At 36.9% G+C, this 18,543-nt stretch overlaps 1 protein-coding gene across 19 annotated transcripts in view; it reads right to left on the reverse strand.

Moving 5' to 3' along the window:
* Window positions 1–216: 216 nt before the first annotated feature.
* The window catches only part of NRXN3 (neurexin 3), a 1,545,560-nt gene continuing 1,527,233 nt past the window's right edge, over window positions 217–18,543 (reverse strand). For 9 of the 19 annotated variants that reach the window (XM_070415785.1, XM_070415793.1, XM_070415776.1 and 6 more), the window contains one exon: window positions 217–3,007. In XM_070415785.1, the coding sequence (XP_070271886.1) occupies window positions 2,706–3,007 (302 nt within the window). In that variant the 3' untranslated portion in view covers window positions 217–2,705. Of the gene's footprint in view, window positions 3,632–9,961; window positions 9,981–10,117; window positions 10,683–18,543 lie in introns of those variants that run through there. The other 10 variants (XM_070415667.1, XM_070415657.1, XM_070415649.1 and 7 more) reach the window with 4 other exon arrangements.

Below are 18,543 nucleotides of genomic sequence, written 5' to 3' on the forward strand. Positions count from 1 at the left end.
ACCAAAGAAATCTAAATAATGCTTTGGTTGACAGACAATAATTGTTAAGCCCATAAATATGCCACTTTTGACATGTTTATATAAGTATCTGTATAGAATCTTTTATTTCACATGAAAGTAGTCTTAGCTTATTTTCAATAAGATATGACATGTTTATCTTCAGTGTAAGATCTTAAACTAAATGTTTAGAAAATAAGAATGCATCATCATACAAGGTTTTGGGAAGAACATTTTATTGCTAAGCATATCCTTGAACAAAAATGCAAATATGAAATAAAAGAGAAAAGGAAAAAGGAAAAGCGGTAACATCACAACATCATAAATAAATTCCGTAAAAGTCTGCTCATAAAACAACAGGAATATGATAGAAGCTCACATACAGAATGCACATGTTCCCATAAAATTGTCCAAATAGAACTTACACTGAAAGGAATATAACAAATGTATTTTTACTCAATTTTTTTTTAAAAAATGTAAAGAACGAAATCAGAAAATCAATTCACAAGACCTCAAGACTCCAAGAACAGCAATCTTTTAAAGACATCAAGATATAATCAACTTTATATAGGTTGGGCCATTTAGGCTATCTAAATTCGTGCTTTGATATCTCTTTATAATCCTGTCTTTCTTAATGACAAAAAAAATTTCAAAACTCTTAACACATTGAAATATCAGATAATGAGGAACACTTCTTTCCATACACATTAGAAAAGGCTACCATTGTTTAGATTGCACTTTTGCCCCATATCTTTAAGGTATTTTTTCAAATCAAATATTCATGCAACTTACAAAGACCAGCAAGAGTAGATTTCTAAGTCTAAACAGCTGATTGATTTTCATCTGTACAAAAGAAATTGTATATACCTGACCCTCCAGAGGACACACTTAAATTTGTGTGAATATTTGTCTTGCTTTGTCTCTTGCTTTTTGGATAGCTATGGCCACACAACCAATTTATTGTTTTTCTGTACATTGTTTCCTCTTTTCAAAAAGAAAGAAAGACAACCAGAATATAAACCAAACAACTGAAATAAACAAGTAGAAAGGAAGGAACAATTCTTAAAGCAGTATGTACATAGGTGGCTAAGGAATTATACCAGCAAAAATGTAGTAAAATATGTAAACAAAATCTGAGAAGATTTTATTTTTCAATTCTCTTTGACACAGTTAACTGTGACAAAACTAAAACTCACACTTGCTTCACATTTTAAGGTTTACTTTTTTGTTGTTTTGTCATTTTCTTTTAAAACAACATTCTCATTCCACTTCAAGACTTTAACAGGTGTCCTGTCTCAGTCATCCCATCAAACATACCATGATAAATATATCTGTATATATATTTATTTATATATATATTATACTATTAAATTCCTTTTTGTGTGTGTCACAGCAGCTTTATTCATTTATTATTTATTCGTTTAGTTTTAGAAAAGATGGGTGAAGGGAGACATGAGCAAATGGAAGGATAGAGTTATCCGTAAGTGCCAGACTACAAAATTAAACCACGATGAGAAAACATATTCACGTTGGGGGTGGGGGAAGAACTATGCATTTTGCACTCTCTTCATGCCATGTTTGGCTTGTGTGACCTTTTGTGGGTTCCATCACAAGTTGAACTGCCCTATGGTCTGTTTTGATTATTGAACAGCCTTTTAGTATTGACTTTTCTTCTATATTTGCATGCATTTCTATCAGTCATGGATCCAGGCCACCCCCTCCCTTCCCTTTCTCTGGGAAAGGCTCTGTTTTCATTTGGAGGGCTTTCTCCTTTACCACAATTTGGCTGGGCTAATGGACAGGAACACTGTTGTTAAGTAAACCCAATAGCTCTGATAAAACCAGCCCTAACCCAGTCGGTTCAGGGTTTGGGTGGCGAATTCTGGAATTAGATCCTGAGGGACCAGCTTTTCAAATCAACATTATCATCCATCACATGATTTTGCTATGTGTTCGTATAGGAAACAAACAACAGATTCTAAAAACACCACAACCTGATATGTAGCGTGAACACCATGGTAGCATTTGAGTTCATATGGCAATAGTCTCTCCCACTTTAGTTTTCTGAGTGTTTTTTTTCTCTTCTTCTTAACGTATGTCCAGTCATCCTCAAAAAATAAACAAAAACCCAAAAGCCATTTTTTCCCCTCAGATCTTGAAGAAAAGTTACACACACTGGCCAGAACCAGATAAGGGTGGGTTGTTTTTTTTGTTTGTTTGTTTAACTTTTTTCTGTTTTTGTTTTTTACATAATTAAACAACAAAAAAGTTATTACAGTCAAGCTTCACAAACATTGTTACAGACTCACTTGGAGTTATGGAACAAGTAAGCCATGAGTCTCTACCTTGAGTGCAAGGTCCTCAAGAGAAGGAAGCTCCCAAGTCCAGGTGAGAGAAGGGGAGCCCCCTGCTGGCTGCAGAGCGCAAAGTGTGTGCTTTATGATACAGCAGGGCAGCAAGGACCTTCTGTCTCCGGGCAATGACTGATCAAAGCCATGGCTGAACTGTGTATAGGTCGATACATCTTGGTGTGTGTGTCCTTTTAGAAACTGTTTTTTTTTCCCCACCATAGACATGGTATAGACCCCATCTCCTAGGTAGAGCAGTTCTGACATCTGCAAAAAAAATCTCATTTTCCAAGGATGTATGCACTGATAAAGCAATCCTTCTGGGCTCTTTAAATGCGGGTCTTGTGAGCGGCTGTGTGGTTACACGTAGTACTCCTTGTCCTTGTTTTTCTGTTTCTTGTGGCCGCTCTTGGAGCTCGGCTGCTTGTCCTTGAGCAGCGTACCGTTACTCTGGGCCGAGTTGCTGATGTAGTTCCGCGTCTCGTCCACTTGGTAGGACCCCTCGTCCCTGTTCCTGTACTTGTACATGGCATACAGGAGGATCAAGATGCAGAGGGCGGCAGCAGCCACAATGCCGACGACCATCCCTGTTGTACTGCTCGACTCCCGGATCACCTCTGAGGCCCCCGGAACCCGTCTGACTCCCGGCTCCGTGGGGTTTGCTGTGGGCACATTACGGAACATGGGGGAAGTAATTAGTGGGCTCTTCAGTTTGGTGCTGTCTAGCTCATAGGCAGTGGGCAACGGAAGCAAGACTAGGTCAGGCTGGGGTTTGAGATCACGGTTATTCATTTTGCCAGCTGGCAATTTGGGCACCATCCCAGACGAGGAGGAAGCGGTGAAGCGGATCAGCTCAGGGGACAATGATGTGGTAGTAGTCCTACTAGTTTCGGAGGCTTTGTTAGGTTTAAAGTCCTTGGCTTCCCACTTGGGCGCATGTGCTTTGTAGCCACCTTCGAAGATTGAAGTGGAAAGACTCTTATCTGTTACCAAGGAGAAGGTGGTGTAAAAATCTTCATCATCAGTAGGGGGCAGGTTAGAGTCAAAGGTTTCCCCTGAGCCATACCCAGATATCACCAAGCCATCATCATCACAACCATCGCTGCCTTGGTCCGACAAGCAAGGTAACCCCGCCTCAGAGGTCATGGACAGGGAATCTTTGGTGGTCTCAATAATGGTGAGGAGGGGGCGGAAGGTAGGGGGGAGTGTAATGGAAGGTGCACGAGTAGCAATAGGAAGGGTAGCTAAAGGGTCTTCTACAAGAAGAGGGATAACTAATTCACCTCCTGGGATTGAAAAGAAAAAGAAACACAGAATTAGCATATTTGTAGGTAAACATGGTTCAGTCACTCTCAATGAATGGAGTTCATAGGTTATGCCTCAGAAATGACAATAAAATCACCTGATGGTAGCCTAACCATTCTAGGCTGATTTCCAGCCGATTATTTGCCTCTTGCCACCAGAACCTGAAATCTACAGATTCGGGCAGGGGTGTAGATTTTAAAGATACTCTCAAGTAATTATTTAGCTAGAACTCAAATAGGCTTGTTTCCAGGATTTGCTTATGGGATGATGACATTCAATTACACTGTTGCCAGTACTGATTGGCTATTAAAATTGTGTGTGTGTGTGTGTGTGTGTGTGTGTGTAGATAATTGTGAATTGTATTTAACATTTCTTTATTGCCTTCTGGGGTTTCTACTTATTTGCTCCCGTGAGGATGAGAATATTTTCCATGTCACAGAGACCAAGATCAAAGACCAAAAAATACTTTGTCCTTAATATTGTGAAGGACTACCTTTCATTTCACATTTATCAATAAGTGCAGTCTTCATTTACTATCTGCTAAATAAGGGCACATTATAAGAGGTTAAAAATGCTCATCTAACCAATGAAAATTATATGCTTTTCCAGAAATTACTCTGACTATGAAATGACCACCCACCTTGCCTTGGTCTAAAATTATGTTAATGTATTGCTTTTGTGCTAGATGCAAAATATCCTGAGCTGGATGCTACATTTTTAAAATAACCAGCCTAGACAGCTGTGAATTACTGGAAACGTACTCTTAGATTCTGAAACATAGAGATAGCAAAGTGAGTTTTGAAAAATCCGAATGGCAAAAATTTATTAGTTTACCCAGAGTTCCTACTTACTGTATTTAGAAACATGTGGACTGGGTCAGGAAAGAAAGTTAAGATAGTATACTAAATCCTAGTGCCTTGCAGATCATGGGTACCACAAATATTCCATGGTGAATGTTACTAACCTAACTGCAGAAACAAGCTTATTATTCATGTATGTGAGAAAGATCAAGTTATTTTTCAAAGAGAGAAAGAATCTCCAGAAGTTATAGTTCATTAAGTTTTGTGCAAAATATTTATTCCAACTATTGCTTTTAAAAATCCTCTAGCAAGGATGGCATGATGTTCCCCGTCCCAGTTGGTCCGTCCGTTGAGATGCTGATACAATATCATTGAACCTCTTTCTGACCTGGGTCACTAAGCTCTCAACCAGGTACAGTGTTTTGTGTTCTGCTCTCAGTAGTAATTTTGCCCTGATGGAATGGTTGGTGTTTAAATATCTGTTACCAGATATGACTTTGCTGAGGTCTCTCTATTGGTGACAAACCCAGACACGTGGCTCAATACTGCCACGTGGGACATTCCAGGTGGACAAGCCTTTGAGTTTACACAGTCTTCCCAGGTAATTCCTATAAAGACTGACTCACAAATTATAACTCTCTGCTCTGCTTTCCACACCTTATACCTTTAATCATTTCTTGTGCCTCCGTGGAAACTGCTGCATATAAAGTGTCCAGGTTTCAGATGTGCAGGGTCTCTTGAGAAGAAACCTAATGCATACATTCCTAGCATCTGAGAAGAATTGCTTGCACCTACATCAAAAGCTTTTCCTCCCTTCCTATTTTGCCAGTTGCACTGTGTTGCACAGAGGAGAATCGAGTTGAGGAGGGTAGCAATAATGGAAATAATGTGTATCATTTGGAAGGCAAGGGACAATAGGGCATTGTGCAATCATCTCTGTTACCATGTGTGGGGAAATAAAAAACTAACCTTTCTGAGAATCTCAAAATGATATTTTGGTCTGATCTCTGCACCCAGGCTTCTGTTCTGGTGCTTGGAGTTGGAAACTATTGAGCAAAATGATCTTTGTGGTTTCACCAAAGTTTCAGACTTGCTTTGCTGGACCAGCACACCTAATTTTTACATTGTGAACATATATAATTCATATACCTTGCAACTTATTTAATACATAATTTACACACTTTCGCTAGTTTTTATAAATGGGATTTGGAGCATGTTTCCTAAAGGTAAGCCAGACATAAAACTAATCCTGGGCTCACTTTTCTCCTATTCTTCTAGTACGGAGTCCCAAGAGTTATAGTTAAGGTGATACACGGGAAAAGGCAGTGTTTGAATAAAAGAAGAGCAGTGTGGAGGGAGATGAGGAGGCCCATGCACTCTGTTTAAAGGTTCCCTAGAGGTTACTCAGGGGTGATGTTACTTTCCTTCAGGGAACAAGGTAGTTCTTACGCATCTCACCTAGAACAAAGGATTAGCATGCGTGTTCTCTTCAGACACAAACACTGAGAGTCATTTGTTTCTTAGCGCAGTGATAAAAATCTGCCTCATGTGTATTGAGCACAGAGGAAACTGGGGTAAAAAACAAGGAATAACTGATTTGTTTGGAGGCAAAGGCCTGGTGCACATAATTTTAACATAAAGGCAAATAGTTAAGGAGGATGCCAGTGTCCCTGTGAGATTAAGATCACTGTCTTCATGATTGTAGAGTGGCATTCATTTGCAATTTTAGTGTACCAGCTGTGACTCCCAAATGGAGTCTTAAATTTGCCTTTTTTACCCCCCTTCAATTTTAGCTAAAGCTTCCATAGTGTTTCTGTTGTTAAAAAAATCTACAAAATCTACAACTGCTCACTCTGCAGTTGATTCACTGCCACTCTCCTTTCTATTCCCTGCTCATTCAACACCCTAATGCAAATATCTCTCTTGGAGTAGAAACTAAATACCATCCTTTTCAGAATGGAATGGAAAGAGGGTTCTGAAGCTCACTAATTTATAAAGAGCTTCTAAAAAGTCAGTGAGTCCCTTAAGTAAATGATAAGAGCTTATTTCAAAACTAAAATAATGGGTATGATATTACCGAGTTTAAATAACAGAAGCTGGCAAAATTACTAATCTTCAGTGTTCTTTGTCATTTTTTTAATCCCAGAGAAAAATGATAAATGATGTCCAGTGTCAAGGAAATGTGAGCCCCAATTCCTGTAGTATTTAATCAGTGAAATGGTAGAAGCTTTCATAACCCCCTTTCCTGGAATCTCAAAGAATTGTAAAAGTGTCTTTAGTTCAAAAGGAAGTCAGCTGGGTTGTGGGGGGGTGTCATTATTACAAATGGGAATTATAATGAAAATAGGTGGAAAGTTTAGATAACTGTAAACATGGAAGGTGCCTGGGACAGGTGTATGAGTTGGGGTGCATAATCAATTGTAATATTAAATTCCACCTTTAAGAGTTAAGATGATTATAGTATCCTGGGGGACTGTGGACACACACAATTTGAGATAAGAAGTTGAGGGACATATTTCTCCCATTATTAGATCCTCAATAGAAATGACTTAGATTCTGGAAGCCTATTTAAGTCTTTATGTTTGTCTTAATCCAAAGTGACTATACTCAGGAATGTTGGAGCAGCTGCTAATATTCTTGTTTCACTGCCCAAAGATTATGGAGTCAGTGATCTACCAGATGTCTATGCTTATAAAAGTATTCACAGATGCAGCAAGCCTAAAATCATGAGGGGTTACAGGCAGAGTGATACAAAACCTATAATCCACCAAAACTCTAATTTCCCATTCCATCTCCAGAATTTTTCTTCAATTTGGAATAATATTTGTATCCCTTAAAGTTATCATTATAATCAGGAATATATACCCTTTCTTGACAGGGCTGTGTTTTTCTTTAAACTAGAGAGATCACTAGGGATATAAAAGGTCTATTTTAGCCCCGAAAGCTGCCCTGTTTTTTTGCTTTATGAGTATATTTATAGATATATAATTCATGTGTCTAGGGCTGATATCCAGCAAATGGGGCTCTCTGCCATTGAAAAAGACAGTGGATTAAAAATTTAATAGAACCCTTGTGAACTGTGAGAATGTTGTAGGTGATGGTGAATGTAGTGGGTCATCCATAAAGACAAGAAGAGCAGCAGGAAGTTTCCATGGGGCGCCAACATTGCCTCTCTGGAGATATTTGAGTCTAAGAAGTCATAAAAATACAGAAACAAGGACACTGAAGAGCTAAACTCTGGGAGAGGACATCATGCTCCAATTCCGTGAGTTTCTTTTATGTATATTTAGGTTCTTTAGCTCATCTCTTATTTGTATTTTTCTGAATCTCTACTGGGAAGTTCACAGATAATGGGGAGAAATCATCCCTTTTCCACTAAATGAGTTGTTGGATGATATTCATTTTTGTTGGTGCCACAGAAGTGTGTACTTGCAGCACATAAATATTCAAAAGCTTGTAACCATAAATTTTTCTACACCCACCTTTAGAAAAAATAGCCATGGAAAAACATGGCAAATACCTAGGAGAGACACCAGAAAAAGCTCAAGTGTCTCAAAGAGGCTTAACATTTTAATGAGATGAGAATCTTTAGGTAGAACCTTTCCCCTCCACTACTTTGTCTGATTATATAAGGCTACAGATTCTATTTTTCAACATATGCCCAGGTAAGATGAGCCAAAGCCCCTTGATATCATTATCTATTGTAAAATAAGGAATGTCAAATGGAGTTTTTCATTTGCTTATTAATTAAGAGCTTTGTCTCCAAAGTCACCCAGACTCAAGTTAACAGCGCAGCTCTGCAGTTACTAGCCACACGAGATTGGGCAAATTGTGTAAACTCTCTGTGAAATGGGAATAACAACATAGCCTACCTCAAACCACAATTTGAATAATAATAACGATGTTAATAATAACACATGTTAAAAATTTAGCACAGAGCTCATTGCTACTCCAAAATGCTAGTTACTAGTATCATTTCTACTAATATAAACACTGAAACCTTTGGTCATTTTTCCTATTTTTTAAAAAAATATAGTAGCCTCATTGCTAAGGTAGAAGTATGATGGGAGACCAAATTATTAAGGCTATTTTAAAAAAGAGTTTGAGGAATGATTTATGATAGCTCAAAGAGCTGTACTAAAAAAAAGATTAGCTTTTATTAAATTCTTACAGATGGCTTCTTCAATAAAAATAAAAGCTTTCAATTCATTTAGATAAAATAACACCTCATTGAGGAAGTTCTTAGTTTTAAACCTACAATATCACCCAACATATCAAAAAATATAAAATCCTAAAAATCTAGGTAGAGAAAGCCCATTCATTAAAGCTGCTGGGTTGGAAACATATCTCTTACCTACCAATCAGTTTGATATTACTTTCTATATCAGTTTCAGAAAACACTAGCATTGAAAATTAAAGTGAAACAAGTAACTTCTTTACTTAAAAACTGTAGAGTACATACGTCTTACTGATCTTATGTTTCCTGAGGTGCATAAAGGCAACGTCTAAATTCCTTTAAGGTCCAAGGATATCCCCATAAATAGTTAGTACCTACCTGAAAAGTTGCCTAAATTAAACGTCAGGTGTGAAAATCATCATGTTTCTTCTTGGTAGAATCAGAGGATCCTTTTAAAGCTTACCTGATTAAGTCCTTGAGAGAAATGGAAACTATTAATAAAAAGGAAAAAGGAGAGAGAGAGAGAGAGAGAGAGAGAGAGAGAGAGAGAAACTGTATGCCGTGTGTGTGTGTGTGTGTGTGTGTGTGTGTTTGTGTGTGTATGGTGTGTGTTTTCACCAGTACAGCTTTATACTTTGGGAGGCATCATTATGATAGGACAACACTTTAAAACCTGGGATTATCTATGTCTTTATTCTCAGTAAAAATGATTTTGAAGCCTGTGGTGATGGTGATGGTCTAATCCTGGATAACAAAACTCACCATAATCACTTGAGAGTACCTCCTTTCCCCTCTGCAGAAGAGAAAAACAACAACTGACTTCCCCGAATTCTTTCTATGGAGTTAAATTAGGATGTAATTACCACTGATAACACTTGGAGTTAATGCATTTTCTTCTGGGGTACAGGCCTCCTGTAGGTTGTAACCAACTTAATATCCCATTACTTTCAAGGCTTTCAAGCTGGTTCAGGCAAAGAGGCCAGGCTTCCTTTGCATGTTAGGAACAAATTACCCACCCCCTTCTACCAAGAGTAGAGTTCACATTGATTATTCAGAGCAATTCAGCACAAAACATAAAACTGAAAATTAAGCAAATAGACACAAATGAAAGAAAGTATTTAATATTATGTTCAAAATTACATAGAAGAAAATAAAATCAACTTCAGGGCCAAAGTAAGCTAGAGGGAAGGAGAGCAAATAACATCAACAAGGCATTCTCAAGATAAGGACAGAAAGAAAAGTAAAAGCAAATAAAAAATAGAGGCCATTTTAGAAAAGCAAAGAAAGAAGTCATTTCCACATAGACAAAGTAATTTAAATAAGTAAAAGCATACCGTATTCATTTATCGTCAACTTACATCAACAAATTGCCCGCATGTTTTTTGGCATGAAAGAAAAATTTACAAAAGAAAGTTGTGTAAGAATGCTCTTGGACAAATAGAATTGCCACATTCTTGTAACTTGCTTTTTTTTTTTGTCGTCATTTCTTAAAAAAAAAACTTTTGACCAAAATGTCTAATTTTTCAAATATAATAATTTACAACAAAGGATGATACAGGGAGGCAACAACACATACATCCACACCACATAACATAAAAAGAAAAAAAAATCTGCACTTTAACAAATTTTTACTTCAAGGGACTAGGGAGGGCATCAATTTTGAATTTAAAATAATTCCGACTGCAATGATTTTAAAAATTAAAAAAAATCCTGTTTACCTTTATAATTTACCTTTAAAAAAATCTATGAATCTAGAGGGTTTGGAATAAATTTCTGCATTGTTATAGGTTCTCAGATATATATTTAACTTTTACAATTTTTTGTCTTTTTGACAAGTATTAGACTTTCTTTAATTTAAGGGAATGGATGACAGCACATAAATTTGAACAATGCTAAAGAAAGGAGGGGGGTGGGAAGGAATGATGCAGAAAGGGTAGGGTTGTATTTATGAGTGAACTACACAAGAGATGAAGATGATGGGAGTAAATGTGTAAGTGAGTCGCCATGTCCATGTAAGGGCGGCACGGAGTGATCTAGCTGCATTAGAGCTTCTGGCTGTAAGGAAGGGATGGGCAATATACAAAAACAAATGAGCCTACACATGCCCATCTACAGAAATAAAGAACAGAACTCTAACACTGACAATCTCACACACCCTAAGCTGCAACTTCTTCAACATGCAATTACTTCAAAAATCATTACAGTTTCATTAAAAATTTTCAAATAATAAAAACAGTTAAACTTTTTTTCTCCTACTGAAAATAGCCAAAATACATAAAATAATAATACTAATAATAATGATCAAAAGGTTAAAAGCAAAACACAAGGATACTAGATTTATGCATTCAAGTTGAACAACTTCATCGACAGCCACACAGCCCCATCTAGAGTTAGGGGAAGGGGTCAGAGATCTGCAGAGGTGATGGAAAGGCAGAGTTGTATAGGGAGCCCACTTGCTGGGTTAGTAATGATTCCCCTATATAGAAAATGGTACTGTCTGAATGACCTCATTTACTTTTACCAATGTCCCCACTCCCCACCATGGTGCATGTGATTCCCAATGAGACCGGGATCATTTGAAAGATGTGGATGTGAGGATTCTGCAGCTGAAGTTGTTCCACATTTAAAGAGGGAGTGGGGAAAATTGCAGAAAACAATTCATAACTTTTTTCTCATAATTTTGGATAAAAGCAAATCTAAAGATCTAGCAATTAAAAAGAAACACACTGATTTATTTATATATATAGATAGATATATATAATACAAAAAGCACTTAATTCCCAAACAAGAAGGGAGAAAAGAACCAAAAAAAAAGTTTTAAAGAAAAAAATATTTCACACACTTTTAGGGATGAACAACCAGATGCACACGCTGAGGAGGCACAGACAGAGCAGTCAGGGGACACTTTGTTTGCTTTGCATTTTCTGGCTTGTGGCTTCCCCTTCTGATGACAGCCGAAATTAAAAACCAATGTTGTTTTATTTTTAATTTTTTAAAAAAATTTGGTTTTGCTTCTTTAAAAAAAATAAAAAGGGCGTGCAGTCTGGATGTACGTCATAAGTAGACTTTTAAAAGAGAAGAAAGTGGCTAAGACTGACAAATGGGTAATCAATCATTAATTATCCTTTAATTGTAGGAACGTTAAGTTAATACATGCTTAAAGTAAGTTGCATTTAGGGAAACTAGAAAAACAGAACAGCAAGCTGGGGTTGGAGAGAGGTCAGCAAGACAAAACCGATTCGGGATGGTAGGAAGGTACTGGGTTTTGTTTCATGCCCTTCCAGTAGGGGCCAAGGACACTCCAAGGCTTCTTGCCAATTCCAAGAAGAAATGTGTATATGTTTGGGGAGTTGTAGTAGAGCCTGTAGAAATGCAGGTGCAAATATACATGGGTTCATGAGTTCTGCTCTAGGAAATGTAGCCCGCATTCATTCATAGCCAAAGAAGGCATATTTATAAGGTGTAGAGAGTTTATAATTAACATTGTTCCATATGAGTATTTGTGGGCATTGCCAAATTGACAGGGCACTATTGGTGACAATGGAGTATCAATAAAATGAGCCTGATAAATGGAATAGCTAACACACACACACACACACACACACACACACACACACACACACAGTAATAGGGGTAAAACCCCTCTTCACTTATAATAGTGGTACAGTGTCAGTAGTGTCAGTGTCTGTAAACTACAGGATAGTCAGGGAATGATGGTTTATTTGGAGTACATTGAGGAAAACTATATCAGTCTTCTAGAGACTCTGTGGGAAGCAACATATTCCCCTCAATGTATATTGAGAAAATTAGAGGAGTGAGAGGAAGACAGAAGGAGAAGAAGAAGAAGAAGAAGAAGAAGAAGAAGAAGAAGAAGAAGAAGAAGAAGAAGAAGAAGAAGAAGAAGAAGAAGAAGAAAGAGAGAGAGAGAGAGAGAGAGAGAGAGAGAGAGAGAGGGAAAGTATGTGTGTGTTTTGAGGGAAAGATACTGTAGAAGGGACATGGGGAAGGAGATTTAGAAATGGCCTCAGCCTCTACTGGAAGAGATCACAAGAGTTTTATTCAATATTATATCTCTGTGAGAACATTCATGTTCAACCAAGGACTGGGAAACCTGGGTAGGCGAACCACAAAGGCAAGACACTGAGGGCACCTGATTCTGACAGCCAATTCCAATCACTGCCAAGAACTCATTTTGGGTGACTTTGACAAACAAAATAAATTTTGAGGATGAGCCAGACTTTTGCCCCCTCTGGACGCCCCTTTTATTATTTTATATTAAAATAATGATAGTAACTTGTCCCCATGGGTCAGTCCATACCAAGATTTTTAGTCTCTGGTTCAATAATGTTAATCATTATTTAAGGAACTTCACAAAGAGCAGCTGGGTGGTTTTAGGAGGTAGAAAAAAAAAATCCCCAATTGTATAGAAAAAGAGAAACCCTTGTTGCCATTTAGGTGATTTTTTGGACTGATTATACTTTTAAAATTGAATTTTGTTTGAGAAGACCCTATAAATGTTCTTATGGCCTCACAAAGCATCAAATGACTTCTGCAGAACAAAGTTAGTTCATATGGATTATTTTTGTATCACAGGCCTTTTCTTAAAGCAGGAATCATAACTATCATAATCTAAGTATGAAACATAAAGAATAAGATACTACCAATATATACATACTCCTAGATAATCAGAGGTATTTTGAGGAAGATATATCAGCAATTTGGGTCTCCTAAGGTTTCTACTGAGTAATTTACCTCTTTCAAAATAACCTGTTTTCAAATTCATAGAAGTAGGACACCACTTACATTCTGAAAATCACTGGTTTAAATGAACATATCAAAATTTATGGTTGTCATTTTGCAAATAAAGTATGTATTTTTTGAACCCATGGAAGCCATAATTTCAAATGAAGCCAACACAGCCAAAATTCAGTGCATATACATTTTTATAATATAATCCAACCATCAGTTAACATGTACAAAACTTGTTTGGTTTCTAATATAAGATAGCAAATAATATCGCTAGTAGTGCATAATCATGTCACAGTTTCTCTTTCATTAGCTGTCTACACTACGCTTTTATTATCGGTAACTGCATGGTTTTGTATCTATGTCTCTACTGGGTGTAGAGAATGCTTTAGGATTATTTTTTTGCCATTGAGAACAAATAATACAATAATCGGACTTGAAACAGCATATTTTTTTGAAGCGACCATTTTTATCCCACCATGACCAAATAACCCTGTCTAAATGTAAAATCAAACTTTTAGAAAACATCAAATGCAATACATTGCAATTACCCTGGTCAGCATTCATCTTGGAGAATGCACTGATTCCAAAGAAAAAAGTTTCTAAACTGCATGGGGTTGTGCTTAAGAAGCCCAAAGACACTCAAATACCTCAAGTTGCAAACCCACCTCTCTGGGAGAGTGGGTTTCTGGCTACAGGGCATTGAATGTAAATAGGTGAAGTCAAAGAGGGAGGCCCAAATGAATTACTTCATATATGGTTAAATATTGTAAATTTCTGAGGGAAAATACTGAAGAGAGGAAAAAGAGGAAACCTTCTTGGGAGTCTGAGTACACCAGGGAAGACATACGATATTACAAGTTGGGAGGTCTAAGAAAGGAGTTTGGAGAACCAATGCCTAATGAGGACTTTCAAGAATTTTGCATCAGATCTACATAGTACTAGTAAACCTCCTCCCCTGTCCCTCCTATGAAATATATATATATAAATAGTTCATCGATTGTTATTTTATGGGTCCATGGGATGAAGGGAGATATTCTTCTGGGAGAATATCAGAATAAAATTAGAGACTCTAAGCACAGATATGGAATCCTGGGAATAGGATTCCTGTCATGTCCTGTCTCATTGGTTACAAAATGGTCCTCCCCCCATACACTCTGCCTTCTCATAGTCTATTTCTCAGATATGAGTGATAGTCAGAGAAGGAATGAAGATGACTGCTTCATACATACTATTTGCTTCTAAGTAAAGTTTAATATTTACTTTTTAATGCTGAACAAAAATGCCCTCAGGTAAAAAATTCATGTGCATTTTTTCCCAAACTCACTTTCCACATAGTATAACTACAGTGAATAAGGAGATGCAGAAAGACTAAACCTTTATGATGAAAAAGAAAGCCCAGGACAATATCAATATCAAGCCCAATAGTTAGACCTGCATTTCTGTATTAATTATTTGTTTTCCCAATTTAGAGTAATTTTTCAAACTTAAGAAGACAGATAAGAATGGATAAAACATTATGAAGAATAGTATCACATAGTCAAAACTGGTAAGAGAGAATGTTCAGACATGTAAGGATATGAAATTAATGACTTCTTTTGCTATATCTGCATGACCTTTAACTTGTGCCTATAATTCTGTCCCCCAACCTCCACTCTTTTTTTGTGAACCTACTATGCCCTATACAGATTTCAATGACTCCAATACTCCAATGCACTTTGTTTTATTCTCAGTTTCAACTAGACTCTAAAAACTTTAGGAAAAGGACAGAGTCTTTTTTAAATTCATTTTTCTTACCAACTAAAATGTTAATAAACATTCAAACATTTAGTGAATAAACTAATGAATGAGTAAATGAATTAATATATTTAATCACTCACTTTTTTATACCTACACACTCTACTATACCTTTCATAAATGCATTAAAATAATGTATCACCACAGTGGCCACTTATGCATGAAATCTATTATATGGGATAGAAATTTTAGGAACAGGAAACCTAAGTTCCAGTCTTTTTTTTTTTAAATAATTTTTATTTCTTAAATTATTACAAAGAGTATTACATCCTAAGTTCCAGTCTTGGTTGTACTGATTACTATACCAGCTTATTAGGACATTGAACAAGTCAGTTAATCTTCGCATTTGTTTCCTCATGTGTAATATGAAGATTATAATGTCTATTCAATTAACCTACCTCACAGGGTAAGCTTATACAACTGAGATTTTGAATGTGAAAATGCTTATAAATTCTAAAGAGCTTTTCAAATACTTGTTGCTATTGTCTTCAAAGCTGATACCATAACATCAGCTATGAAAGAGGCTGAATCAGTAAGTGCTACTCCAAGTGTGATCCTTGGAGTATCTGCTTCAGCATCAAACAGTAACCTCAATACCAAATCCTACCCAAATAGCTGTTATTCTACTTCTCTTGAACCTTTGTCCCTACCCCTCCAATAATGCTAAATTTCCAAAGCTCAATTACTTCATCTTTTAATGGTGAATTTTTGTTATTTCTGCTTCCAAATTTATAATTGTTTTATTTAATTGTTTTATTTCATTTTTCTGTAGGTTAGAGTTAATATCTGATGAGGTATTATTTAAATATGCTTTCATAATAACATATTCATTTAATGGCAGGAGCATGGCCTGGAGGTGAGCTATTGCCCTCTATCAAGTCATGTGACTTGACAAAAACTCACTTGTTCCTCATCCCAACCCCTGGAACCTGTTTCCTCATTTATAAAATCACAAAGACTTGTCCTCTCTAACTCAGAAATTTATGGTCTCACAAATAAAATTACTTTGGAAACTTTAAAATATTCAATTCAAATGCAAGATGTTATTTACTATATTGTATGAGGTCAGCACTTCTTGGTGCTACTGAAGAAATCGAAGAGGATGATGACAAAAGAGGAAATCTCATTAAATCTCTTGGAAAGATACATCCCAACAAACATTTGAACCATGAGGAAAGGACAGAAGGGAGTGGAAGGTCAAGGTAGTATTGTAGCTATTTTCTACCCAAAGTGTTGGTACTGGTTAAGACATACAAAAGGAAAAACTCCATTAAGAAATTCCTACAAATTAATATGCTTCTTTTCATTGTGTTTTAATTCTAATCAGGAATTAATGTAAGTAAGCCTTTCTTACTCAAGATATTATGATTTCCTTGATGCACAAGTTGAATCTTTAGGCTTATCTTATGGTTTTTAATCTGTTTAGCATAGAGCGGGGCACACCATAGGTCTTCAATACATATTTGTTGAATTTCAAAAATAGAAAAGCTTGCAACATTTGGATTTCTGCTTTGTAAAGCTATCCTTGCTGGCATTAATTTTTTAATCAAGAGGGAATTATCTTCATGAAGTACAAAAAAAAAAGAGCAGCATAAACAGGGCTCAAAGCCATGTGCTAAGCAACCTCTGTTCTTAGCCTTGCCTCTGTGTGGATTTTTAGGGCTCATATATGCATAATAGCTCATTATGTGTGAACTATTAGGCCCCTTTAATATTATTAAAGTCAAGGACAGTAGGCAATATAAAATATTTATTTTATAAACATAAAAAGATACCTGTATGTTAGTCAGAAATGAAGGCTCTGTGTGAAATATTTTGCTCCTTTAGCTTGAATAACCCAAGATTTTTCCACCTTCTCTCTTCCTGACCTGGCCCCTTATCTCTCCATCACTTTACTGCCCTCATTGAGGCCCTAGGTTGCTTTAATTTTCAAGGCTATCCTATCTAGCCCTTTGGCTGTAATATCTACCATCTATATGACTATGATTTCCACTTCAAACCTCCTCTCAGAATTCCAGGTTTCTTTACCCAAATTCCTACTCAAAATTTTCACTTCAATGTCTTAAAAGCACTTCACATTGGAAAGGGCCAAACAGAACTTTGAATTTTGCTCTCCTCCTAAATTTTCACCTCCCCTCATATTTCTTATTTCTTGTGTTTGACCTACTAGTAGGTATACAAACCCCTAATTAGTCATCACACTTGAGTCCCATTCTCAGCTCACTTCCATGTATCCAGTGCACTAGGAACTCTTGTTGACTCTACTTTGGCAACAAATTTCTCACATGTCTACTTTGTTCCATTGCCATTAACCAAGACCTAGAGCAAGTCACCATAATTCCTTGCTTGGCCTCTGAAGTTGCTTCCCAATTGATTCCCGTACTCCACTTTTGGATCCCTAAAATTCATTCAAATATTGAACTAAGGTAATCTTTAAGAAGAATACAATGGCCCTGGTTGTGTGACTCAGAGGGTTGGAGCATTGTGCCATACAGCAAAAAGGTTGCAGATTTGATTCCTAGTCAGAACACATATCTAGGTTGGGTGTTCAATCCCCTGTTGGAGTGTATACAGGAGGCATCTGATCGATGTTTCTCTCACATTGATGTTTCTCTCTCTCTATCTCCCTTCTTCTCTCTCTAGAATCAATAAACATATCCTCAGATGAGGATAAAAATAATAAAAAGTATACACTATAAATCAGATCAAATCACTTTCTTGTTTAAAATCTTTAAAGGTAGAATTTTCCAAACCAAAATTCTGTACTCTCACCCACTGTGAAAGTCCCCTGTCATGTGCCCATTGTCTACCACTCCAGACTCATCTCCTACAGCTCCTTCTGACCCAGGACCTCTCTGATTCTGGCCATGCACTCTAGTTTCCCTGCCAGGAACACTTCTTTTCTTGTTCTTTGCCTGGCTAGTTCCTTCTAGTAGTTCAGGTTTCTCCTCCAATTTTACTCCTTAGAGGGACTTTGATGATTTCCCTGTAAGTAGCAAGCTGTTCACTAACTGATCATCCCTCATGACTCTCTGCAAAGTACTTACTAGTTGGTTCTTGCCCATTTATTTATGGAATATAAGCTCCATGAGCACACAAATTTGCCTTATTCTCCACTGTCCTTAGAATAGTGCTGGACCTATAGTAAGAGCTCAAGTTGGTCACTTCACCATTCTCTTGCTGTCTTCCAGAGCATGGTGCTTTATCCACAGAAGGAATGGAGTGAATGTTTTGTAAACTACTGAAGCATTGCATTCTCTATTCTGTTTTATTTTCTTGTACATGTCTCTAAACCAGATGGGATTTCCCTGAGTTCTAGTTAGCACTTCCAATGCAAATTGGACCTTCTCATCACAGCTGGCTTAAAAAGCCT

The sequence above is a fragment of the Myotis yumanensis genome, unplaced genomic scaffold, assembly GCF_028538775.1.
Source record: "Myotis yumanensis isolate MYYU_CA2020_CCGP unplaced genomic scaffold, mMyoYum1.0.hap1 SCAF_1, whole genome shotgun sequence".
NCBI lineage: Eukaryota > Metazoa > Chordata > Mammalia > Chiroptera > Vespertilionidae > Myotis > Myotis yumanensis.